Source organism: Brachypodium distachyon, chromosome 1, assembly GCF_000005505.3.
Source record: "Brachypodium distachyon strain Bd21 chromosome 1, Brachypodium_distachyon_v3.0, whole genome shotgun sequence".
NCBI classification, from domain to species: domain Eukaryota; kingdom Viridiplantae; phylum Streptophyta; class Magnoliopsida; order Poales; family Poaceae; genus Brachypodium; species Brachypodium distachyon.
The window spans coordinates 4,271,149-4,296,871 of NC_016131.3; the positions used below are offsets into that span (position 1 = coordinate 4,271,149).

General features: G+C 40.0%; 2 protein-coding genes across 2 annotated transcripts; both read right to left on the reverse strand.

Moving 5' to 3' along the window:
* Positions 1 to 71: 71 nt before the first annotated feature.
* Positions 72 to 13,646, reverse strand: LOC100826281 (trafficking protein particle complex subunit 8). The gene is made up of 28 exons (XM_010230466.3): positions 13,235 to 13,646; positions 13,031 to 13,125; positions 12,831 to 12,930; positions 11,754 to 11,858; positions 11,514 to 11,676; positions 10,310 to 10,430; positions 10,150 to 10,212; positions 9,461 to 9,541; positions 9,304 to 9,395; positions 9,064 to 9,214; positions 8,618 to 8,704; positions 7,764 to 7,883; positions 7,545 to 7,676; positions 7,359 to 7,456; positions 7,156 to 7,279; positions 6,968 to 7,075; positions 6,559 to 6,700; positions 5,424 to 5,534; positions 5,273 to 5,336; positions 4,962 to 5,034; positions 4,018 to 4,194; positions 3,830 to 3,940; positions 3,567 to 3,737; positions 3,326 to 3,481; positions 1,933 to 2,166; positions 1,617 to 1,775; positions 1,281 to 1,378; positions 72 to 1,199 (listed from the first exon to the last, which is right to left on the reverse strand). The coding sequence occupies exons 1-28, from the start codon at positions 13,392 to 13,394 to the stop codon at positions 668 to 670; spliced, it is 3,828 nt and encodes a 1,275-aa protein (XP_010228768.1). The 5' UTR covers positions 13,395 to 13,646; the 3' UTR covers positions 72 to 667.
* Positions 13,647 to 15,519: 1,873 nt separating this feature from the next.
* LOC100834237 (cullin-4) lies at positions 15,520 to 24,069 on the reverse strand. Its single transcript, XM_003558034.4, has 17 exons — positions 23,556 to 24,069; positions 22,480 to 22,595; positions 22,051 to 22,397; positions 20,474 to 20,654; positions 20,252 to 20,374; positions 19,751 to 20,038; positions 18,563 to 18,688; positions 17,945 to 18,046; positions 17,802 to 17,855; positions 17,503 to 17,609; positions 17,210 to 17,270; positions 16,996 to 17,127; positions 16,763 to 16,900; positions 16,615 to 16,695; positions 16,441 to 16,521; positions 15,994 to 16,074; positions 15,520 to 15,879 (listed from the first exon to the last, which is right to left on the reverse strand). The coding sequence occupies exons 1-17, from the start codon at positions 23,914 to 23,916 to the stop codon at positions 15,766 to 15,768; spliced, it is 2,493 nt and encodes an 830-aa protein (XP_003558082.1). The 5' UTR covers positions 23,917 to 24,069; the 3' UTR covers positions 15,520 to 15,765.
* Positions 24,070 to 25,723: the final 1,654 nt, after the last annotated feature.

Genomic DNA, 25,723 nt, shown 5'->3' on the forward strand with positions numbered 1-25,723 from the left:
AGATAATCTTGCTAGTTGGACAACATTTACGAAATACAATACAATGGATAAAAGAGATCACATGGCGTCTCTTGATGTACGTAACAAAATTGTGATTATGGCTTAATAGAGCAAAAAATGATACTACTGTCCATCATGTCTGCCAACAAATAGGGCGATATCCACTACACAAAAGAATACCCCTGGCAGACAGGAACTCGATCTACCAATGTAAGACAAAAATCCCGATCTGATATGGCATCAACATAACATTAGCCAAGCAATGTTTCAAGAAAATTGCCTATTCTCCTCACAGAATAAATAATGAAAGGATGTACAAGAACCTACAGGCTACAGCAACAACAACTTGACAACTGTCCGTATCCTTCCTCACACCCCAATTTCACTGACAACAACGGTATACATCTAATCACCTGAATTTCCTTCTGAATCATCCTAAAAAAGGACTTGTATAAATGCCTGATAAGAAAATCCGTGTATATTTGTGTTCTATACTTGATCTGGGAACTTATAGGGGTACATATTCACTCTGCCCCCACTAGTTCGGGTTGGTGGGATCTTACATCTTCACTGAGCCACCACAAGCCGGCCTTCTGCACTGAACTACATGGGAGTTTTTATGTGCTGAGCTTCATAAGAAGGTTGCTTTTCTGCTCATCATTGTAATTCATCGAGCACCTTGAAGAACAGTAACATAGAACGGATAGCCTTGGCCAACGCCTGATCTCCCATTATCATCCACTTGCCCGGCCTCAGATGGATGTACTTTCCAATGCAGCTCATAATTTGAAAAATTGTATGTTCCAGGTGCAAATATGCACACTTTTAGAGGGATTTTAGCAGAACTGTTAGGTTTGAGGTCAACTTGAGCGGAACTCAATGAACACCAAACAAATGGTGAAATGCTTTCTGATGATTGTTTCTGAGGATGTGTCCCTTTCATGCTTGTGATGGCCTTAACGTCATTTTCCAGCGATACATCGTACCATCCACCCGGACCACTGGCAGATTCATGTGATGGGATAGTTTGGTTTTTCTCCAGCGTACCATCGGATGTAACCACTCCCAAGGAAATGTTATGTTCTGAAGAATTGTGAATCACCAGTTGGATGTTAGCCTCACAGCAAGACTTTGAGAAATCATGAGTAATCGTTCGAGGTCCTTCCATAAGCCACCAAATAGGATTCTGGCTGAGAGCACTGCAAAAGCAGATCAGATCAGCATATCTTCAGGACCATAAAAAAACTCAACTAAAATGTTACTCTTTTGAGGGTTCTCACACTTGGCATGTATGATGAGAAAGTAGCTGTTCTGACTTGGAAGAATTAGCAGCTACTGCCTTTGCAATCAGAATAAAATCAAGTAGGCTGGATGGCCCCTGAAGAATGAAATCGATGTACAGATAAGGTAAGCATTTGATTAACTAATGCTAAAAGTTCATGAAATCTGCATACACGCATCCAGCCACTGGCCAGTTTTCCACCCCAAGTGCCTGCTGTTTTGAGCTTAAAGAAGGATAAAAACCCTACCCAGCTGGATAACCATGGGAACCAGCACGAAAACAGTAATAGTCATGTGGGTCTAGAATTTGTCTTACAACCTCAAGGAGCACTCACCTTAGCTAATTTCCCCTGATGATATCTTTCTTGATAGTGGAAATCAGCGATAGGAGACTGAGAAATATGAAACACATCAGTACTACCTCCAGGAGATAAAACCATATCACTTCCACAGGAACCGTCTGCAGCCTCAGCACATGAATTAGTCCCTATGTCCTGGAAATCATCAAGTAGGGAAAACCATATCACTGCTTTTGATCTTACCAGATGTACTGGACAAGCAAACTAAAAAAATAAGGAAATAGAATAAATGGTGCTCAACAAGTGTTTTGTATTTGATAGGAGTAGCTTATTAAAAGAATATATCTCTAACCTTTATCTTGAAGAAGCAAGACACAGACTGGTTTGCTGGTATTGTTTCGACAAGGCTGATGGAATCACAAGAGGGCAATGTTGAAACTGCCCATTTAGTGCCGACACATGACAACTGATGGAGTGCAAATGACTCTGACAGTGTCCTGTTCATGATGTCCATCCGCACAATGTACTCTTGCAATCTTGATGAGCACATACTTACAGCAAATGATACATCAAGTGATGGCAAAACCTGTAAATAAGAATTGTTTACAGACAACAGAAGTAGAATTCATATCTAGTTGACAATGCTAGCTGCAGACACACAACTGCTAATTAAGCGGAATTGACATTAAACAATGCAAATGGCATACAACAAATTAACCACGGTCCCTCTATCCCAAGTTCCCCACTCTTTGTTGATCCAAGATGAGGTTACTTGTTAGGCGACGTATCCAGTGCAAACCTTTATTCGGTGTAAACTTACAAAATTTCGTTGCGGGCAATGGATCTACGACGTGCGGTCCAGATGAGAGGTGGGAATCAAAGATAAGCATGGGATAAGTACAGGGGGTTATGTGAAAAATGTGTTGTTGATGTTATGATTCCCACCTTTGATCTGCACTGCACGTTTTAGATCGATTGTCCATGTGTATAGTTTGCAAGTTTGCACCGAAAGAAGGTTTGCACTAGATACGTCGCCTTACAAGTATGGGAATAACAATTATACACACCCTAAGCTTCAGAGTGTTACAGCATGGGAAAAAAGAAGCAGCAAACAAAGAAAAATGTATCTCAAATTAAACATAATTGTACACGCATCATATTAGCTCCCTATAATAAATGACAAAGAGATCAAAATTTGAATCCAACTCCAGAAAAATCTTTAGGAAGTAATTTCAATCATCTTGAGACCACCAAATTTTTCTAGAGCTGTTATAACTTCAAAATAAAGTTAACGTAACCAGTAGCATCTAGTGATGGAATAGACTCTCAGAGTACAGTTGGCCTATATGTCAGCTATAACCAGTTTTGCGAGCCACAATTAATATTTGGAAAACGAGCTGATGCAATGAGGTTTTAGGGACGACTTTCCATGTTAAAAGTAACACACATTTAACTGCATTCTTCAGGAGAAAAGATCAATAAAGAATTCACTGTGAGTGAGCTTCACCAGGAAGCCGCACTAAATCGGCTACTTACGAGTTCGGCCCAATATGCTGGATCCCATTAATTCACCAATACTTTTGTTACATCGGCTAGCTATAGCAGGAAACTGGTACAAACATCCAGGTGAAAACACATGCAATACCAGTTATAAAAACACTGGATTTAGACTTTAATATATTGTCCATATGCAACCAAGCCAAATAACAAACATAAAACCTTGCCAGTTGGGCATGGACCATTACCTCCACATTGTAATGTGTGCGCAACGTGCGGTATGGAATGTCAGTGGTACTCTCCATTTCATAATAGAGAGACAAATAAAGAGACAAGTTGCCAGGAGTAGCAGCATGAAACCAAATAGGCCAAGAGAATGTGGCTCCACCTTGAATTTTAATATCCTGGCAAGGAATGCAAATGTTGTAAAGAAACAAATAGTACGGATCGGATTAGCATAAAACATGGCATTGCCTTGAACCACCTCACCTGAGGAAATGCAAACAGGAAACCTTTGAATTTTTCTTTGGTACTTTTAGATGATACAACATTGCTGTCTGATTGCACATGCTTTCTTAAGCACTGTGGGAACTCAAGGTCAAGATCTGATGAACCACCAGGAATTACAAACCTTGGGTGGCTAATTTTCATTTTAACATTCTGCATTACAGGCTTAGGAATGGTTAACGAAGAAAAAATGATGCTAAAAACACACATATAGTTGAAATTTTATAATGATAAATCATTCGGACCTTCACAGCATGTTCTGATTGGTTTCTCAGATTCAGCGTCAGAAGCTGTAGATCACCAGTAAATGCTTTTGTTGGCAAGCAGTCAATATATCCTGTAAGTTTAGGTAAAGCCTGGAGGCGAAGAAATTACAGTGAATTGCATCCACAAGAAATAAATGTTTGAAAGAGAAATCGAGACAAGCTAGAACCTTGATTACAATCAGGATGTTGTTCAAAGATCGATGGGCCCCTCTTTTCCCTTTCTTGGTTTTCTTTTGTGTGGACACTTCAAAGTATTGATAGCCTACTACTGAATCTGATAGCGTCCACCTTATCCCAACTAACTTCAGAATACCTATAACTTTTGGAGTCACTTCAAGTTGTATCTGATATAATTAGAAAGGAAATTAGTTATTTGGAAAAACTATTGACATCAGGTCATAACACCTATACATAACAGCATTGTCAAATATGGAGTGTAAGTGAACAAAATGAGTCACAAAGGGCCATAGATATTGAAAGGTCACAAAGGTTCTCCATCCAGAACTGAATTACTCCTTTAATGCACATATACTACCAAATGTTGTCAGTGAAACTATGAATAACTAAGGAGATAAGCAGTCCAAGTATTTATCCATTGCAAGTTTTGTTCTAACAAAAGAGTTCACAATTCGAACAAATTATAATAATCCAAGTTAAGAGGTACCTGGTTCAAACCAATATCCAGCAAAGCATAGTTTACAGATGACCATGAATTAGGCTTCCTTTGCACTCTCGTTTTAAAAAACATTTCTCAAACATTATTTGGATATATCATATAATAACTAGAACCATCCTTGGTTGGATTGACAGCAGTATAGTTTTACTGGAGTAGTAAAGATTCTAGTACTAACTAGATTCCAAAATACAGCACATCACACCAATTGCAAATCGACCAACATAGCTTTTGCTATTTATATCAGACCTCCTAAGCAATATATCATGGATCAGGAAGACCTATCTAATGGAGATCCTTACATAGTATGTACTCTTCACAAAGTTATTTTACAAAAGGAAAAACTGGATATGCTGCGGACAAGTTACATGGTGAAGATATCCCAGTGGGATTATTGAAGCCAATGTTGAGTAGAGAGGCAAGGAAATGGAAGCTTACTCTTTTAGTTTCACCCCCTCCTAATACAATGTCAAGACTTGATACTGTGAAATTGTTCTCATCGCTTTTGAATCTGTAGTGGCCAATGAGAAACAACAATAATAGCCATGAGACTCTTGGAAGAATCAAAGATATGTACTCCCTCTGTCCCATATTAAGTGTCTCAAATTTGTTCAAATATGGATGTATCTACACCTAAAAAGCGTCTAGATACATGTAATATTTCAACACTTAATATGGGACGGAGGGAGTAGATAAATAAAAACTAAAAAAACATGTGCCTTTTTTTGTGGGGGTGGGGGGTATATTACGTCAAAATAGAGGGCTTTGTGGTAGCTATGTCTTCCTCAGTAGCTGCTGACAATGTACCTTTCTCTGCATGATAACACAATCCATCAGTGAATAGAACAATTTCTCTGCATGTGAAAAAAAATCATCTGCACAGGAGGAAAAATCAAATACCCGCACTTGAAGCGTCCATGGTGGTGGAAAGCTGGCATATAAGTGAGATGCCAGAAACATTCACAGAAATTTGTAAAGGATTCTTAACCTCGACGTTCAATTTTACTGCTTCTGCAACAAATTAAAACAAGAATTCAGAACTAAAATATTATGAGATAATCCAAGTGGCTTTAGATGGATGATATCAGATTGTGACGTCCCAATTTTTCTTGGCTGTGTCTGTCTCTCTTTGTTTGATGAATAAATTAGTTAACGCATACACTCAAAACTCACCAGAAGCCTATGTATTAAGTTATCAAAATATGAACAGTGAGCAAAAGATGGAAAAAACATATCCGTTCAGTTAGTGATTCCTTTCGTTTAGAAATGGCTAGCACTCATATATTAGTAGACCTTGCTTTTAAGTGAGTGTGACCTACCAGCTGAAACAGTCAGCAACAGGAGGGCGATGGCGAATTCCGCCCAGTCAAGAATGGATTTTTAGGGGACAGGTCAGGGGTACAACTATGTTTCATTTCAAATGATTTCGCACAGGTTAGACATATGAAGTGACCAGAAGGGACATGTCTAGTTCAAACTAATATCTGAGTGTAATAACACAAACTCCCACTGGACTGCTGGATGAGAGTACACAAGGGTAACTACAGGTAGTAAGTGCCGCGGCACTGGACCTTGTCGGCATGGTGAAGTCTAGGTAATCTAAAGTCACCAGTAGATTGGCTTTCGGCTGCTGGTGTAGCCATCAGGGGAACATTCAGCTGCTCCCTTCTCCAGTTTAGGCCCATGGCTATGCTTGTACTACTGCTGCTAGCCCCACATTAACAGGGTTCGATGCATCAGATTTAGTGGGACATTAGAAGGTGGGCCCCTTATAATATAACATGAGGGTGGCTAGTCAAACAATTGCACACCACATGACACTCAAGTCCCTCAATAATGGTCTGGACGCCATTTTTCCAATGGTCAACATGAAAAATTTACATGATTGTACTAAAATATGATGCACCACATTTGTCCCCCTAACTAATTATTTTTACATTCCACATGCAGATCAGCTGTTCAGGAAACTATTAATGAACTCAAATTCAGTTGATTCTGTCAGGAGAAGTTGTATAAATATTGAGAAAGTCATTACCTCCAGCAACACAAACAGAGGCCTTGTTATTCTTAAAAGGGGAAGATTTTGGCTGAGTATCCAGCCAGTTAGTTCTAACAACAGATGATGATGGGATCATTTCTTCCTCCAGCTCCTGCCAAATGCTTTCACTAACATCAACCTGTCATAGAAGGCAACTGATACAAGTTAAGAGTGCCTTCATTTTCTATCACACAAGCCCAAAATCATTAAAGACCTGGATAAAGTTCAAGGCAAAAGGATGAACGCATAATGCTATTTGTGTAGCCATTTGCAAACAGTACAAGTAACCATAAGACATGTTTTATTAAATTTTATGGGAAGAAGAAGGCCACATATTCGGACTTTGATTACTCCAGAAATGCAATGGTGCTGAGAGATAGACATGCTATAGTTGTGATGGCATTACATCTGCATTTGATGCGTAAGTGCGATGATCTTCATGTACAACTCTGAGTGATGACATGTTGAAAACAGGAAGTTGAAGCTTGTATACGTCAAATTTTTTCCCGGTACTCTATTAAACAAGAACAAAAATTAGCAATTTACAAAAGTTTGATACAGCAGATGCAAATCACAGCCAGGCTAGTCAATAACCTGAACAAAATGGAAAAAATCATTGAGGAACATGCTTTGTGTCGTTAGTGACTGATGGCTACAAGCAACGACCTCGAGCAAGTGCTTGATTGCTACATCAAATATCCCAAGGACTCCGTACCACCTAATTGATTCATACGACAAGTGTCAGATATATTTCACAAGCAAGGATAAAATGAACAATAGATAACACAAGCAAGTACCTCCCAACGTTATAATGTACATGATTGTTAATGTAACTCCAAGGATTTTGTTTGTAGACAAAAAGAGCATTTCTGTATGCCCTAACAGCATGTTGTTTCTGCATTGATAATAAAGAATGCTCATTATTAAGTTTAACTTCTGTAGCATTACTAGAATATCACTGCAGTGATGGAATTATTACACACCTGATCAGACAAGTAATAACTATTGCCAGCTAAGATTAGGTGAAATCCGTACTTCCTAAGCATCCGTGGACTTGACAATAAATAGCAGCAAGCAGCTTGCTCAAGCAGTACAGCAGAATGCAAAGAAGGTTCCTGAATAGTAGAAATGTCCATCATTAAGTGAGTAACAAACTAAAATAAAGACTAAAAGACAGCATTCTACATGGTTGCTAGGTGTACCTCATTTGATATGCGGAAATACACACTTGATGCTTCCCTGTGCTGTCCTCTTGTTGTAAGCATTTCTGCCCACCAAAGGCCACATCTAGTAGCATTTCTCTGTCCAGACGATCCAATTCTCTGCAAAGAGAATATTTAATGACACTGACTGAAGAAGAGCAAACAAACAAGTGAAGCAACAAGCATGCTGATAATTCAAAACCAATCAACCAAAAAAATAAATCAAAGTAAAGCGTGCATATAGCAATACCTACTCAAAATGTTCCCATTGCTTTATAGTCATTTCAATCGTGCAAAACTGCAAAAGTTATGCATCTGATTTCTTGAAACTCTAGCTCCAGAATTCAAACATTCCCTTCATTACACCCACAGCCTACCACCCACCGGTGGACGTTCCAAAAAACAACAAAAGGGAAACGAACGGGCAATCTCTATGTCTCATGATTTGACACGTTGATTTGGGCTCTTATTTATCTCCTTTGAGAAAGTTCTAGTGTATTTATGGCCATGACTGACTACTTTTCTCTTGTTGAGGATCTAGGAGACAAAGGAGAGTGCCAGGCAGGCAGGCATAGATTTCCAGATTAGTTCAATGGGAACTCCCAAAGTTCACTGATACTTCCATTGCTATACAAGGTTTGCATCGATTATTCATTGGACTTCAGATGTATCTGAACTAGAATAGAAGTGCTTCCTGCAAGCTGGAATTTGAATTCATTTCACACTAACTTTTCTCTGTTTTTGTGTGTGAAACATTGAACACGGTACATAACACAAAACAGATCAACAATGTTTAATTATTTGCTCATGCATGAAAACCTAGAAGTGGGTTTCTAAAATAAATAACTCATTACCAGATATGTACTGAAGGCATTTTCCATGCAATATTCTGCATCCTTCCTTGACTGATCCAACATGAAATAGCAAAGTCCACTCATTTCCTGCAAAAGGTGCAGGCATATATGATATATCAGAGAGTAAATATCTAGTCTAGATAGGAGAAAATGGGCCATCACAACATAGTCAATCTTATTTCATTATTTATTAAAAAGCAATCCAGTAAGTCTGCTCAGTGCTCATACTGCAACCAATTTGGAAGCATGTCATCTAGTCTACCGCATAAGGCTATTGTCAATTATTTTAGGCTAAAGATCACATCTTGTCTAATTCAAACTGCTGATCAGGACATTACTTCAAAATTGCCATTCAGGTTGTGCCTTCAGTTCGAACCCAAACAATTTAAGTGATATATGTATCCAGGGATAGAGTTATTAAAAATAATTGAAGCAAAGCCAAGCACCTGAACACCAGCAAAACGCTTCCATGCTTTATCAAGCTTATAATCTGTCGAAAGTAATCTATAATTGGACAAAGCAAGCTCGTAGTCCCGTAACATGAAAGCATAGTCACCAAGAACTCTAATCTGCGACTCTATGGAGGTGAATGTATACCTGTTGAGAAAATTAGTGTTACAACAAATAAGCATATTAGAAAGAAAAAAACATACTGTAAAAAGTGTCGAGCTGTCATAAATACTTGCATTGGACCATTTGCAGCTTCTGGGACATCATCTCTCTTTCTCCACCACAAGTTCTTTATCTGATTTCTGAAGCCCTTTCTTGTTGTGGCTACCTAAAACATTAATGAATCTTGTTAAGAAAATATTTGAAGATGGTATAACTTTTAAAACAACATACCTGCTGATTGAGTACACGAATCTTTTGCTCCATATAGGGAATGATATGATTAGAAGCAAAATCTTGCATGAAATCCTTTATCTGATAAAGAAACAAGACCAGCAATTAGTATTTTTGCTTGACTGCCAGGTAAGCATGTTTGCATGTAGAACTAAACCCCAGGGGATTAACTGAATGTCGACCTAGACACCTAGTACCAGAAATTAAGAGTGTGTTTGTTGATGATCAAAACCAACACTACCAACTTGGCCATGGCCAAAATTTTGGTTCTTGCATACAATTGCCGAAATTTGGGCATGCCCATGCTCCCTAGCCAACTCTAGTTCATCTTTCTTGCCAATTTTGAGTGTGTCTGGTTTCGGCCCAAGCTTGCCATACCAAAAAATTGCCTAAGGTTTTGCTTACCCATGAGTTGGCCAACTTTGGCAACACAAATGAACTAGGGTGGGTTAGCTTGAGCTCAAATCAAATACAGAGTATAATCGATATGGCCTCCTTGAAATCAGTGCCCATAAAAACCTTGAATCAACTTGCTAACAAGTAGGTCACTCACACTTCACAGTGAAAAGCTCAACAGTCCTTCCACCCACCCAACAATATTCCTAATTGAACTGATGGGTTGTTACAAATTGGGAAAAATTGAGCAGAGTTTCGTGACTTAATATTACACCAGATGCATGCTGCAATACCTCATTCAAATCATCCGTGTTAAGGAAACAAGCTCCTTCATGATTGTGTAAGCCATGAGCTTTCTGCAGTTAGTCAAGAAAATGACATAAATAGATTGCATACGTGCTCAGCTATATAGACATCAGTGCAATTTAATCAGAAGTAATTCAGTGCACTTACATAAGGTAACCACGAATTATCAGCATCACTACCATGTGCCTGTGCAGAAGAGTTTATACACAACAATTTACAGTCATTCAAACCAAGGGTGCTCCTCATTTCCGCTAAAATGTTCACAGCTCTTGACATGAGAAGTAACGTATGTCAACAAACGATGTATAGAATCAGAACTTAAAATAGAAGACTTGTCAAACAAGCAATTGAGCAAAAAACATAATACAAAAATCAACTCAAGGAAACCATATAAAATCACAATATTCAAGTGCTATGCACTTTGCTTCACCAATGCAAGCAGTTAAGACACAGCTATGACCTTAAGTGCAAGTTATAACTCTATCTAAGTATAACCCCCGGCCCTCACCCCTGGGTCCAAACAGAATATTCTGAGTGGTGCTAAAATGAGGTCCACTTAGGCCATATTTGGTAAAGCTTAGCTCCCTCCAGAAGCTGGCTTAATTGAGAGGCTCGAGGTTCCTCAAACAAAGGGAGCTTAAGATTCCCCAGAAACCGTGATGCCACACATGGTTTATGGGGGCTCAATCTTATGGTGGCTTCTAAGACTAAGAACTGCCGTAGCACACTAGCATTCCTGGCAGCCTGATGAAAATAGAGCTCAAGCTATCAAGGAGCTGGTTATTTTGCTTATATGCCAAGTTTTCAAGGAGGAGAGAAATTTGAAGCTTATTCCAAATAGCGGTAGACAAGCTGAACACCCACTGTTAAGTGCACACGTGGTATATAGATTTTAAGCTTGTGATGAAGCCTTATATGTATGGGGTTTGTTAAAAATTCATACATTGTCCCTATATGACAGTGCATCTAAGTGGACAGGTGGCATAGCATAGTGGAGCCTACTTCTAACACTTATGCAGCTCGAACGGACTTGATTCAGAACAACGCTTATAAGCTAATATCCCCCAAGAAACTTGACAGTTGAGATTTTAGGCAAAGAAAATTAGTTAAAAAGCCTAAACTACATTGAACTAGGAGTGTCAGCCTTCCTAACATCAGTCTCAAAACCCACGGTATAGTAGGTTTTCAGTTGACATTACTAACACAAGTTTATAAGATGTTTTTATCATTTCTGAGAAAGTTGGTGGGCATGTAAGAAGAAACAATAGTAATTAGGCTTTCTCAATAGTTTATTTCACCAATGCAAGGAATAGATTATGTTCTCTAGTATGAGAAGAAGAAGAAATAATACATCTCTTGTGGTCCATCTTGTTGGTCATGAAGTACAAGATAGTGCTTTAGAATCTGGGGGTCCATTATGCCTTCATTTAAAAGTGAAGGCAACTGATTCGTGTTAAACAGATCAGCGAATTTACTGATTGGCTCTTTGTCCTTCGACGATACAACCAAAAGACCTGTTAACAATTATCAAACCATGAGCAAGTATATATTCTGGAAACAAAATAAACCTAAGAAAAGTGTCGAATCTCACATGCCACAGGGTGGTCAAAGGTTTCATGATCTGAAAAGGAGAGTGTCCGAATTAGCTCTCTGTTGAATCTCTTAGTCCACAATGGGCACAACTCAGCTTCAGGTTCTGAAATTATAGCAAACAAAGAACTGTATGTCAAATATAAGCAATAAACAGAAAAAACAATCTTTGATTGAGCCTCACGGATACAACAATCCACTTGAGTAAGACATTACGCAACCAAATAACGACTTTAGCCAATTAGATATATCAGATTACCACAACATGTTACGCAAAAAAGTTAAATGTCACCTGTTTGTTCCCAGCAACCAAACAAATACAACTTATTAGCAAAAACATACGTATTCTAGAAAAAAAAATTAGCAAAAACATACAGGAAACTGAGCATCGGATTGTACTTCCCACACCATTTCCAGGCTATTTGAGCAATCCATATCATAGCATGCGTTCTCAATGTGTGCTCACTCTCTAAAGCTACTTCATTGCTAACCAAATTAATCACCTGATATTAGGCTGCAAGTTTAACATTTAGTGGGAAGGTTTTACCTGCTCATTAAACATCATAGCTTTCCTCAATGCATACATACTCCACCATTAGTCATCTTAAAGGTTTCACAATTAAGATTATTGGAATTACTAGCTAAATGTCTGTGCTCTGCTACAAAATTAAGAATTTGTATTATGCATGAGTTGTTTAAATATGTGTTGCTCATATTTTTAAAATTTTCTGATAAATAGGAATTTTGTCAAATACTATTTTTGAAAACAACAATTATCTTGAAAGTCATGAAAACCAATCAAGCATAGTCAAAAGATCGTGATACGTATAAATGAGTGGCAATTAAATGATTTTTTCGTAGCCATTAAGGGGTAGTCTTGTTGGAGTGAACTCGCGGCCACCAACTCAGATCTTTATAAGTATAATATAATAATAATAAAGATAAAGATTTCAACAAATTAGCAGACGTACACAAAAAAATCCGACTATAGTCTCATCATTTGCTCAATTTGATAATATGTTTCTTAGTAAGGACATCACAAAATGCTTTCATGTAGAGGCATTGGAAGGGTTCTCACTGTTGACTACATCTTCCAGCTGTGGCGGGTCTGCAAGCAAATCTGGAAGGGTCTTCTCGTTGGCCTCGGAAACAACCAGCTTAATTCTCTCATCCGCCACCTGTTTTCAGACAAGCATGATCATCATCATCACATCAAGCACACCAACAACAGCAGGCATCTGCGAGTCTACAACATATTACAGAAGATTGGAGAATCACCTCATGATCCTGCTTATGGATGTCCGAAGCGTACACCATCCGAATCTTAAACATTTGCAGCCTGTACGGCTGGTCACTCGCTGTACGCACGGGCACTGCTCAAACAAGGCACAAACTCCCCGTGAGGCCACAAAACCGAATAAAACGAAATGCGAAAAAGCATTGCACGGACTCAGCTGAAGAAGGCGTAGGGAGGCGCCTCACCGTCGATTTTTTTGAAGAGAGAGAATGGGGAGAGCATGTCCACGAAGCTGAGGCCGCTCCTGCGGCACGCGGCCTCGGCGAGCGGGGTGGTCAGCACCATCACCACCGGGGTGATATCCTCGAGGAGGAGCCGCCCCAGGTAGCTCCGGAGCGGATCCATCGCGCCAAAACCCTAGCGGATCGAGCCGAGCTGGTCCGTGTGGCAGACCAGGCGAATTGTGTGGCTATGGGAGTGGAATGGGAGCGCGAGCTGGCTCTACGTGGCGGGTGGCACGCCTTCACCGGGACTGTTGGCGGAGGCGGGATCGCCGGAGAGGTCTGCGGCGACGTCGAGGCCGTGATGGTGGTGCTGTGATCTAGGAGGGCGCGAGGTAGTCAGGTAGGGGAGAAGACGACCAGTGGGCGTATTGGGTTGGGCGGGCTGGATCATTGGGCTTCTAAGGGTATCTGTGGATTGATCCCCACTAGACTTCACACAAATTAACCTTTTTTTTTTAAACAACTTGACACAAAAATTTAGCCAGCTTGTTACTCCCTCTTATCCATATTAATTGTTTCAAATTTGTTCAAAATATGAATGTATCTATCTATGGCTAAAAAGCGTTTAGATACATGTAGGATTTCGATAATTAATATGGTCGGAGGAAATATTTATTTTTGATTAAATTGAACTTTGTACGATTTTTCTCACTTCACTTTGCACCAGGTTCGCAAGAGTTTCACTTTGCACCAGGTTCGACAAAATAATATCTCATTTTGCACAGAAGGCCGCAAAAAAATATGTTTAATTTTTTTTAAAAAAAAGCATACATATGTACATATTATGAGAAGTGATACCTCCATTCGTAAATATAATATATGATGAGACATGAAGGTGATTTCATTTATGGAATATTTTCTTCTTATTGGAACTATCTCATTATTTTCCTTCACCTTTGTTCGAAATTCGTAGAAGTAAATTGGAACGGAGTGGCTCTAAATTTATAGAAACAAATTGCAGTTTTTGCGGCTTAATCTTAGTCTAACATGAGAAAATAAATAACAAAACATGAAAAAAAAAAGGTTAAGTGATTCTGCCTCCAGCACTGTGCGCTACTTCTAAGCGCTAAAACCACCCTCCGATTCTCACGTTGCAAAACAAAAAAAGCATTAATCGGCCGGCGATTAATTAGGCAGCGACCCTACAAGATTGGTTGGGATTGCAAACAACAACTGAATTTTGGTTAGGATTTTGTTCATGGCATCAATCTTTAGCACCTGCACTGGACATGCCCTTACACCTAAGGCCTTGTGTAATAGGAGTGTATTTGTAGCTCCAAGTAGATTGAGTATCTGAGAAAATTAGTGTTGATTCAATACTTTCAAATCCTCTTCCGCCCCGAAACAGTATGGTACTCCCTCCGTCTCATGTTAAGTGACTCAAATTTGTCTAAAAGTGGTACACTAAAATAGTCTAGATGCATGTAATATTACGTCACTTAATATTGAACGGATGGAGTAGAATGTTTTCAATTGACACAAATAAAATGTTTTGTGGAAATATCTCGGCCTATCAAAAGCTCAATCGAGAGTTTTAGAGTTTCTCGATTTAGAGAGGGTAATACTCTACAAACTAGTACTCCCATCGTTCCATATTAGGCCCCGTTCGTTTATGCCCAACCCCCACAAAACCAGATGGGTTGCCAGGGATTTTAGCTCATTTTCCCTCTAATCCCTCACAATCCCCCCCCCCCCCAACCCGAGGGGGAAATCATGAAAAGAACAAGCCCTTAAGTGACTCGAATTTGCCCAAATATGGATGTATCTATACTTAAGAAACATCTAAATACATGTAAATTCCTGGCGCTTGCAAATTAGGGGAATTCGTACCTACTCAGCATTTCACGAGTTGTGAAAATGCAAGAAAGGATACTAAATCTCATCGTTAACTGATTTCAGAATGGAAAGATTCAGAATAAAAAAAGAAGCAAAGTAAATTGGGTATTTCTTGCTTTCTTTTCTTCAAAATTCGTATATGCTAGAGGAAAAACCTTATCCATTAATAGCAGGAACTTCAAGAGCAGCTAGGTCTAGAGAGAAGTTGTGAGCATTACGTTCGTGCATTACTGCCATACCAAGATTGCCATACCAAGGTTAGCACGGTTCATGATATCAGCCCAAGTATTAATAACGCAACCTTGACTATCAACTACAGATTGGTTGAACGCCATAGTACTAATACCTAAAGCAGTGAACCAGATTCCTAGTTTTTTTTCTCTTCATTCGACATGCGTTACAAATGCACGACACTGCGAATTTTAGGGATGCTTATTCTTCAGCAAACGGGGTGTTACAAACTTACACGGATACATGCATAATGCGCAGCTTTTATATCTAAAACTCGTTCGTATACATAAATGCAGGCCCGGTGCAACTGCTACAACTCCCAGCGAGTACGAGAGGGGGAAAACAAGGAACAGCGATACCCGATTACTTTACAGTCTTTCTGACAATAAAATTAACACGAACTCTTTCACGGCATCCCAAGGTTGTCAAGCCAGGTAATTGTATATCTGGGGGTTACTCCGGTCTCTCTCCAAGTACTCCCTATCGATTAGGCTCTCTATTCTTTTCTTCATATCCGCTGGCTTGATCGGGAATTTGAGCTGAAAGGGGGGTAAAAGCCATCCAGATAATAATAATAATAATAATAAGTAAAAACTGCAGAATGGGGAAAAGAAAACATGCAGGCAATCGAGTCAATATACTTCGTGTGTTACCTGCTGAAAGAGCTCGGTTATTAGAAGAGTGTGGCTGAGGGTTTTCCTCGTCTTCATAATTCGAACTATGGCCGCATCAACCTGCATATATATAAAAAAGAATGATGCCATATTATTCTCCCAGATTGTAAGGCGTCAAAGACACGGGTGGTATATCAGATCTCTAAAGAAGATTTCACAATGTTCTTGGCATGCAAAAATGTTTTACCTGGAACATACAGTTTGATGAGAAAAGAAAACAGGTACGAACTAGCACTAGTATGTCACAGAATTCTAAGGACTGAGTTTTCTACCATAAGAGCATATGAGATATCAACCAAGCTAGCGTGGAGCATATTAGCCATGTCAACAATGTACGGAGTAACTACTAAAATTTCAGGGGGAATAATTGATCACATAAGTAGAGATAATACACTGCCCACAGTGATTAGTTTCTGTTTAAGTCACCTGATACTGACGATCTTGGAATACTCTCTCAGTGGTGCTCGTGTTTTCTTCTACTGTCTCCTTCATCTGAATCGCATTCACCTAGGAGTACAGAATACCACCTTCGTTAAACTTGAAGACACCCGGCGTTATCTCGCCCATCCCATCTCAAACAAATCAAAGGGGAAACATTACCTTTATGCGATAAAGAGGGGCACTAAATTCGTCATTAAATACAAATTCGTCCTTATCATCTACATCTCGCCCTTTTGGTGTCTGAAACACAAATTGTAATTAATAAGACTGAACACTGAAAAGCCGTCAAAGACAATAAAGAGCGCACCTTTTGGAGAACCCGAACTTTACCACACGCAAGTGACTGCAGTGTTCTTCTCAATTCTTTATCCTCGATACCAGTTGAATCTTTTATGTCGAGGAAGCTTAGCTTTTGCGCATCATTGAATAACATCAAAACTACACTCTAACAGAAGGAATACAGGGGTGAAATTCTGTTATTGCTGTCCGATAGTTACCATAATATAAGCCACAGAAGAAAAACATGCAAAATGATCCCACCTGAAACAATGACACTGAAAGCTCCTTTCTACCTTTAGGGAACTCTACTTTCAAGACACAGTGACCCAAAGAATTTTGCCACATCAGACGCCTTCCACTGTACTTACTCAAATAGAACTCCTTAAATATATCCTGTCAAAACGAAAGGAAAAAGGAATTAAAACAGGTAAGTAGATTTAAAATTTACTGCTAATATGCCAAGTCAGAGACTAACCTGATAAACATTAAGTTCATGTGGGAGTTTTACATCCATTGGTGGATATGTCGGCCAGTAGCTGCAATTCAACAGATTTTATCAGAACTGCATATATATATGATCAAGACAACACCGAGGGTTACATGTTAGTATGCTCGGTAAATGCCACATTAATCCACTGCATTCTGATACAGCTAGATGCTATGGTTATGAAGCCCATAGGAGTCTTAGGTTTCAACTCCAGACAATTGCCATATTAACGGGAATGTACTTAGCTTCCATGTAGAAGCGAGAAGGCAATGATTACTTACCCTGTTGTAAGCACATGGACGCTCATTTCAATTCCAGTGGGAAGCTTTGTCCTTGCCTGAGATGATTGCTTGAAAGAATCATTTATTTCTTTGGATAATTCAATGTCCTGAGAACACCAGCAAGTACATTACATTTTACAAGAGCACAAAACCCGCATAAAAAATGATTATAGTCTTCAGGCCAGAAAAAGTGCAAATATACAAGTCAATAACTCTAGAAATATAGATAGAAAATAAGCACTATAACAAGACAGGATACAAGTGAAATGAACCATCATAATGAAAAGAGTTATCCCTACCTTGAACATTCCCTCCAGTTTGTTGGTAAATTGACTTCCACATTCAGTTTTGAGCTGCAAATAGCAACATACTGTTCATATATGTAATAATAAGTTGGATCACATGTAAAGTAGTAATTGAACACTCAGAAAAGAATTATTGCCTTTGTAATCATTGACTTTTCAGCATCTATTGATGCGCTTTTCCCCAGCAGCAACCTCTTAGCCAGATCCTTCTTGTAGAATGCCTCAAATACATCTTTTCCCTGTCCACAATGAAAAAATACTGCTTGTTATTTACACTACAAAATAAAGTGAAATGTACTTTTTATGTTGATCTCCGTTAATTTCCCAGTAAACATTTCTGTGTACTGTGTGTGCATCACATTATAACCTAGTAATTTTAGAGGCATAGTTTCTCATACTAGTTCTGCAAGGTAGGTTTAGGGGGCATCTAAGAATTCAACCTAGTATCACCCTGTTTGAAACGGCCCAATCATATAGCAGATTTCTGGGTTAAGCTTAAACAATCTCAAACAAGTAGTCCATAAACTGATACGTACTGATTTGTACACGTTAAATATTAGATATCGGTTCCTGGCTCATCAGAGGTAAAAGCTAGCTAAGCTATACCCTGAAGACGTGCATTTTAAAAAAGATGGGGACGGCCTCTCTGAGTCCTTGGTTGATAAAATTTCCGTCCTGTGAAGCTCAGTTTAACGTACAGTTTTCCCACCAGATCCATGGATATATATACCTTACCAAATAATTCAGTGACTTACTTGTATATATCGGAACAGAACCAAAACTTTATCAAGTATTCCCTCCAGTTCTTCTTCTGAGGTACCTTTATTTCCAGCTCGGAGTTTCTCATCAAGAAACTTTGCAATCAATTCAGCAGGTCGGTTCTGTTATTAGAGAAGGGTATGAGCCAATCTTTCAAAATGAACATATAGAAAACAAAAAACACTAAATTTTAACCAGATGACAATTAGAAAAAAAAAACATGTGCACGGAATACAACATCAAATCTGGAACATAAAAATCATGCTATATGTCTATCAAATCTTACGATTGACTGAAACATAATACACAATCAACATAAAGCATGTTATACAAGACTGGAAGTATACACAATCTCTCTACAGCAATAGCAAGCATCAACAGGTGGAAAGTCGATTAACTAGGACTTTTAAGAAATTATGACACTGTGAGTTTGACACTGCATAGAAAAAAGATAGCCCATGGTGCTAATTTTCGTCTTGCACAAATTCTTGCGGTGCTGGAGCGTTGTGCACATAACATACTGTCGTGTTGAACTTTTTAACTTCAAAACAGTTTAATGCAATACTACAGATTATGAGATTAATGATGTGGAAGTATCTTTTTTCAGGATGACTCAGACTTTCCATATGGAAATTAAGATAGTTTACATATCTTAATCACCTAGGTTTTCAATTGTTTGACTGCAGGCACCAACCTAGAGACAGTAATTAAACATGAGTACATAACTCTTGATGGTCCTTGACTCTTTGTTCGTTGTTACTACTCCTTCCTGCCACAACTTCTTGAAGTTTGTCACTTTCAGAATTTGAGATACATTTGTTTTCAGTACTTAACAATTTAGGAACATGTTCATTGAGAATCTCACCACATAACTTTTATACAAGTACCATCAAAATAAAACATATAGTTAAGGGCATACTATATGTCAGAAATAAGATACTCCCTCCATTCCATAATTCTTGTCGAAATATTACATGTATCTAGACATTTTTTAGGAATAGATACATTCATTTTTTGACAAATTTGAGACAAGAATTATGGAACGGAGGAAGTAACAGAAAAGGAAGCACCAAAGATTATTATGACAACTATTACATTAAACTACATGCATGATAAGATAGCTGCTTAGTTACTCAACAAAAGAAAGACCGTATAGTCTAGCAGAATGATAAAATTAGGCCCACCTGGCGTAGATTGATAAGATGCTCGAATGACTCCTTTATAGTATTCGAGAAAGACTCATTTTTGGCAAAACTTTCTTCCAATATTTTATCAAGAGATGCCTTAAATTCCAGAAGAAAGGGAACCAAATCTTTGTCTTTCTCTTCGTCCATGATAATGCCCTGGCCAGTGCCCCGGATATATAAACTAAGAGCTTGCTTTAGCATCTCAATGGCATCAACCCTCTGGAAAAGGGTGTACATCCTCCAGAGGTCCTTTACACGATTTGCTTCCATAAGCATTGTAAATCCCTGAGATCACAAACATAGGTGGCCAGAAACACAAAAAGGTCCATGAGTGGGGTAGCAGCTCAAAATAACTAAGCTGTGCAGTAAATATAGTACTTCAGAAAGTGCACATCATTGATTTACTGGTTTCATGACCAACAAGAATAATGATTTCCATGCTTGTTCAGGCCGCTGGCCACATAAAAGGTCTTAAAATTGTATTAGCAAATTGCTAACCTTCTCAATAATTGCAGATGTATGTCTATGTAGCAATTGTTTTTCTGTAGTTGCGATAAGTGGCTTCCTCGTGTTAGCTTCCAAATACATAATGCACCTCTCATGTTCTTCTTGCAATCTTGACTGCACAACTCATGTACATGTTGTCAATTAAAAACTATACTTGACTTTGCTGGTTCAGTGTGAACAAAGTACATGGAGAACAAATAAACCTATCATTACCTCCACGTGTTTCAGGTAGTCTGGAATATCAGATTGTTGCAAATATTTGACACCTTCAGTAGCATAAAACTGAGAAGTGCATTCAAGAAAAGGCTTTTCAAAAGTCTCAGAATACATTCCAAGATCAGTAAACATCTTCAGAAGATGACTAAGCAATGTCTTATCTATTGCTTCACCAAGCCTGACGAGGAAACAAGGATCATTGAATAAACAGTTTTTTGGTTAATAGAACTATAAAATTCATATGAAAGTGAACCTTGAAGTTCAGTCCCCATTACTTAAAATGGATTTCAATACAGAATCTACTGCTATAAGCAACCAAACTGGACAAGACCATAACACTCTGGTACAGGCTTAGTTCATTTAGTTTTATGTACATACCAGATGCAATGACAACAAATTTCTCAAGTGAATTGCCCATGCTTACAGATTAAACTTTCCCTACGCATAATATTCAATACAAATGCATTTCTAAATGCTGAATGAGTAAAGAATATTTTTCTATTGCCTGTTCAACTCAGCAGATACTGTACTATATAGCAAAAGCAGGATCCCCGGAATTCCAAGTGGATCAAAACATGAAAATAGGCTACAAATTTTCACATTTGTTTGACGAGAAAGTTATAATACATTCATAACCATATTTGAACCTTTATCCACAGATATAAGGATGAATTTGGAACACAATAAAAAAAAGCTCTATGCCACACATTTATTAATCAGAAAGGTGATAAAACTGAGCAGACTGTGGATCATCGAGTATTCATGTCTTTCGTGCAACAGTAGTAGTCAGAATCATAATAAAAATCATTCTCCTAATCCACATCACCATAATTGATATTTCAAAGGAATGTTGGTACCATCAAATCATTCAACATAGAAGTGCTTAGGATATATCAAAACAGATCTTACTACTCCCTCCGTCCCATATTGTGTCACAACTTTGGCTAGACACGCATGTACCTGCACACTAAAATGCGTCTACATACGTGCGTATCTAGACAAGTTGTGACGCTTAATATGGGACGGAGGAAGTATCATAGTGCAAAATTACTTCCATTGTCAGCCCAATGTTCACATACCAATGAATCGCTAGATCTAAGAAAATTTAATTCAAGATAACCTTAGATAACACACTACTACAACCAAGCAGTAAATCTCCGAAAAATTAAATAGGGGTACAAACTGGAAACATTGCAATAACTATACTCTTGATTCCCTCAATGGACAGATATATTGAAACAGAGTTTCCCTAGACTATGGATAAATATATTGAACATAGAGAATACATGGTACTCCCTCCGATCTATATTAATTGTCTCAAATTTGCCCAAATATGGATGTATCTATGCCTAAAAAGCGTCTAGATACATGTAATATTTCGACAACTATTATGGATCGGAGGGAGTATAAGATAAATACATTGTCAATCTGAATATAGTTAAAGTTCTTGTTAATTTAATTAATCAAATAAAATGGATCCTATCTTTATCAATGTTTGGCAATATCACTGGTATGTAAGAGAAACTTTGCAGGTGTACAGTCCACAAGAGTTTGCAACAGAAGAGTAGGCATACCTCTCGCTCTCAATCAATCTTAAAAGACCAGTAACGGTTTTGTGTTCAATCTCTGGAGACAGTGACACATGCTTGCGGAACAGCTGGAGCCCCATATCCCACACAGAACAAAGATTTGCAATATTCTTGACATATTTTACATCAAGAAGTAAAGCAATACCACGAATAATCAACATCTGGTCGCAAAAATCTTGCCATGTTCTATGCACCAACGACAAAAATACAACCAAATCTGGACTTTGACCCACTAAAGCTGATATTTTTGCCGCTATATGTATTTCACATTCTTTCTTGACACGCTCGTATAGATTTGCCCCTAGCTTGTGTAGACAAAGATCACCAGCTGCCTATAGTGAAGAAAAATTTATAAAGTGCTTAATAACTAATGCAGGAGCATCAAACCTTATGGTGTACACAACAGAAAATAACCTGATAAAGTTTCTCAACGTCACATGAAAGCTTCTGCTTGAGAAATATAGCTGTAATAGCATCCTTCAAAATAGCCCAAGTATCCTCCTCAAAGTTTTTAGGCAATTTTGGCTGGCCTAAAAAATGAGAAACAGAGTGAAATAATAAGTTTATAACAAACAAAACAAAAAAAAGCCTTATCCAGAATGGGACTATAAATCTATGTCATTTGTACAAACTACGATTGCAAAAGGTGCATTCCCAAAAAGATCCGGGAGTCCATTATTTATCTGTGAACGAACATCTATATTTCATATTTAAATTTGCCTATATGGGTTAATTGCAACCTTGATAGTGAGTAGTGTCTGTTACAGATATTATAGCTGATATAAAAAGCAACAGATATTGGATGTTATAGAACCATAGGATCCATGGCGTGTAGGACAACTCTCAGATTTCACCCAACATTGGAATTTGGACGTTAAAGAACCATAAAATCCAAGGCACATAGGACAACTCTTAGATTTCAACCAATATTGGAAATGCCAAGAATAGCTTCTAATAAATGATGAACAGGCATGCTCAACGAAGTTAAAGGACTGTCAAGAAAGACATGTCGCATGGTGTAATACAGCTAAGAAGACCTAGAAATATATGTGATAGTTATACCCAAACAGGCAGGCTCACTCTTCAAACGCAACAAGAACAGCAAAAGCGCTACAGTGAATCCTTGCCATACGTATGTGCTAGCTCAAACAAAAGAAGTTCTAGCAACCAGCCCTTTCGTGCACAGATCTAGCTAATTTCATTGATACGAGCACCAGGGTACCTACACGTGACAATTAGGAAAAACCAGAAAAATGACTATTTGGTGGTCTGTTCGTGAAAACAAATTAAGAGCCACAATCCCATGCTACAGGAATTTAAACTCAAGTAGGCTCACACAGTAAAATCGTTGCTGTTAACCCGCATGTGAACTAGTGACAACCTAGCCTAGGTGACAACAACACAAACAATAGTAGAACCTCAGCTGCTATGGCAAGCCCACCTCGATGATAGCTGAGCAATTCCCGATGGAGTGAGGGACAAAAGGGTACCTATTTTGATGCGGAGGGGCTTGCGTGTGGCAGAGGTGGCAGATGGCTGCGGCAGCGTGGCCTTCTTGCGGAATAGGTTGGCCGTGACGCCCCCGGGCACCGATGCGCTGGGAGCGCGGAGCTCGTCCTGGTCAGCGAGCAGCATCTCCGCGTCCTCCTCGCCGTTAGTGCGGCCACTGCCCCGGACGGCGGCGGCGGCCGTCGGGTCGAGGTGGAGCCCGTTCTTCTCGGTGGGGCCGGCGGAGGAGGAGGAGGAGGCGGGAAGCTTGGCCTTCTTCATGTGCGGCGGCGCGGGGGAGGTGGGAGAGGGAGAGGCGGAGGAAAAGGGCCGCTTGGGGGCGGTGGCGTGGGGGTGAGACATGAATCAGATGCCCAAGGGCATCGCGCGGCGGAGGCGGCGAGCGGGTCAGGGATGGGGGCCGTGCGGCGGCCGGCGCGAGGGTTTCGGTGGCGGAGCCAACCGGGAGGAGATGGGGAGGGGAGGGGAGCTGCTGGCCTGGGACTTTCGGGGAGGAGGGTTTCGCCCTCGCCTACCTTTGTATTGGGCGTATTTTCCCGTTTTTGGCTTTCTTTTTGAGTAAATAAATATCACAAAACCCTCGTTTCTGAATGTATCGCAAAACTACACATTTTAGTTTTTTTATCACTTAACCCGTATTCTTGACTAAACCGTATCGCAAAACCCTAAATCTCGCTGTCAACGCCACTAAAAGGAAACTGACACGCGGTGGCGGCCTCCTTCGACCGAGACGACGAGCGGGCGGCGTGGCTGGGTAGCAGGGCGACGCGACGAGGCAGCAGGGCTGCTGGGCTGCAGGTGCGGCTGGGCTGCGTGCCTAGTTTGGGCTGGGACACTCCCACCATGGATGGCGCAGGGGAGCAGAACACTCGTCGGAGAAACTTGCCGGCGGCGACCAAAACAGCAGGGCTCTACGGGGGTGGATCCAAGGGAGAAAATAGGGGGAAAGAAGGAGAAGCTCACCATGAACTCATAGGCGTGGTCGGTGGCGGAAGAGGAAGCCGGATGAGGCGAGTGGACAGCGAGGCACGGTCGACAGAGGAGGAGCTCGGTGCGGGGGCGCTCGAGGCAGCCGGGGACGAGGGCGAGGGCGCCAGAGGGATCTTGGAGACGTCGCGCTGATCTTGCTGGCGTCGTCTTGGCACGGGAGGTCACGGGTGGGTGGATTGGCGCGGGCGGCGCTCTGCCGTTCTTGGGGAAGAAGACCCACGGGAGGGGGCTTGGGGCTCGCGTGGCTTCCATGCCGTGCGGGCGCGGGCACGGGTCATCTCAGAGGGGTCGGGCTGGCGCGTGCGGGCCAGGAGCAGCAAGCCGAGGCGACCGGGAACGCTCGTCGGTGAAAATGGCAGCGCGAGCGGTGCTTGGATAAGGGCGACGGGGGCAGGGCAGGTCTTACGAATAGAAGAAGCTCTTCCGAAGAATCTAAGCTAGATTTCGTTTGTGAGGCCGACAGGTGGGCCCCCCCATGGAGTTTCCCTAGCAGCGTTGACAGCAAAATTACGGGTTTTGCGATACGGTTTAGTTCAAGAATATGGGTTAAGCGATAAGAAAACCAAAAGGTGTACTTCTGTGATACGTTTCTTCAGAAACCAAGGGTTTTGTAATATTTACTCGCTCTTTTTTGAGGGATTCAAGTGTCTGCGCGCCTGGTCGCCTGGATTCCGATGCTCCACCAGGTAATGAAACTGCTGTCGCCAGACTTATTAGAATAACAGTCATAAAATATTTTCTAAAAAATGATAAAGCGTGAAAAACAATAATGGAAAACCCTTGTATCAAATAACTACTCCCTCTGTCCAAAAATAAGTGACGTGGATTTGTGTAAGAATGTATACAAATCTAAGTCATTTATTTCTGGACGGAGAGAGTATAATGTTTGAAATTTCACGTAGTTGGAGCTATTTGGCTAATAAAGAACCACATAACCTACATTGTGAGATTTAGGTGTTTAACACCTAAATTGAGCCCACCGATCACGTTGCCACAACCAAAAAAAAGGACCACAAACGGTCTAGACTTGACTGGTCAGGGTCAGGCCGGTTAAGTTTCATTGTCCAGTGATGGTTTGAGTTTTTTTGTCACATGGTAACTAAGACTACGTTCTTTTAAGTTAACCTAGTTTGGAAGCCTAATTAAAATTGAGAGTTGG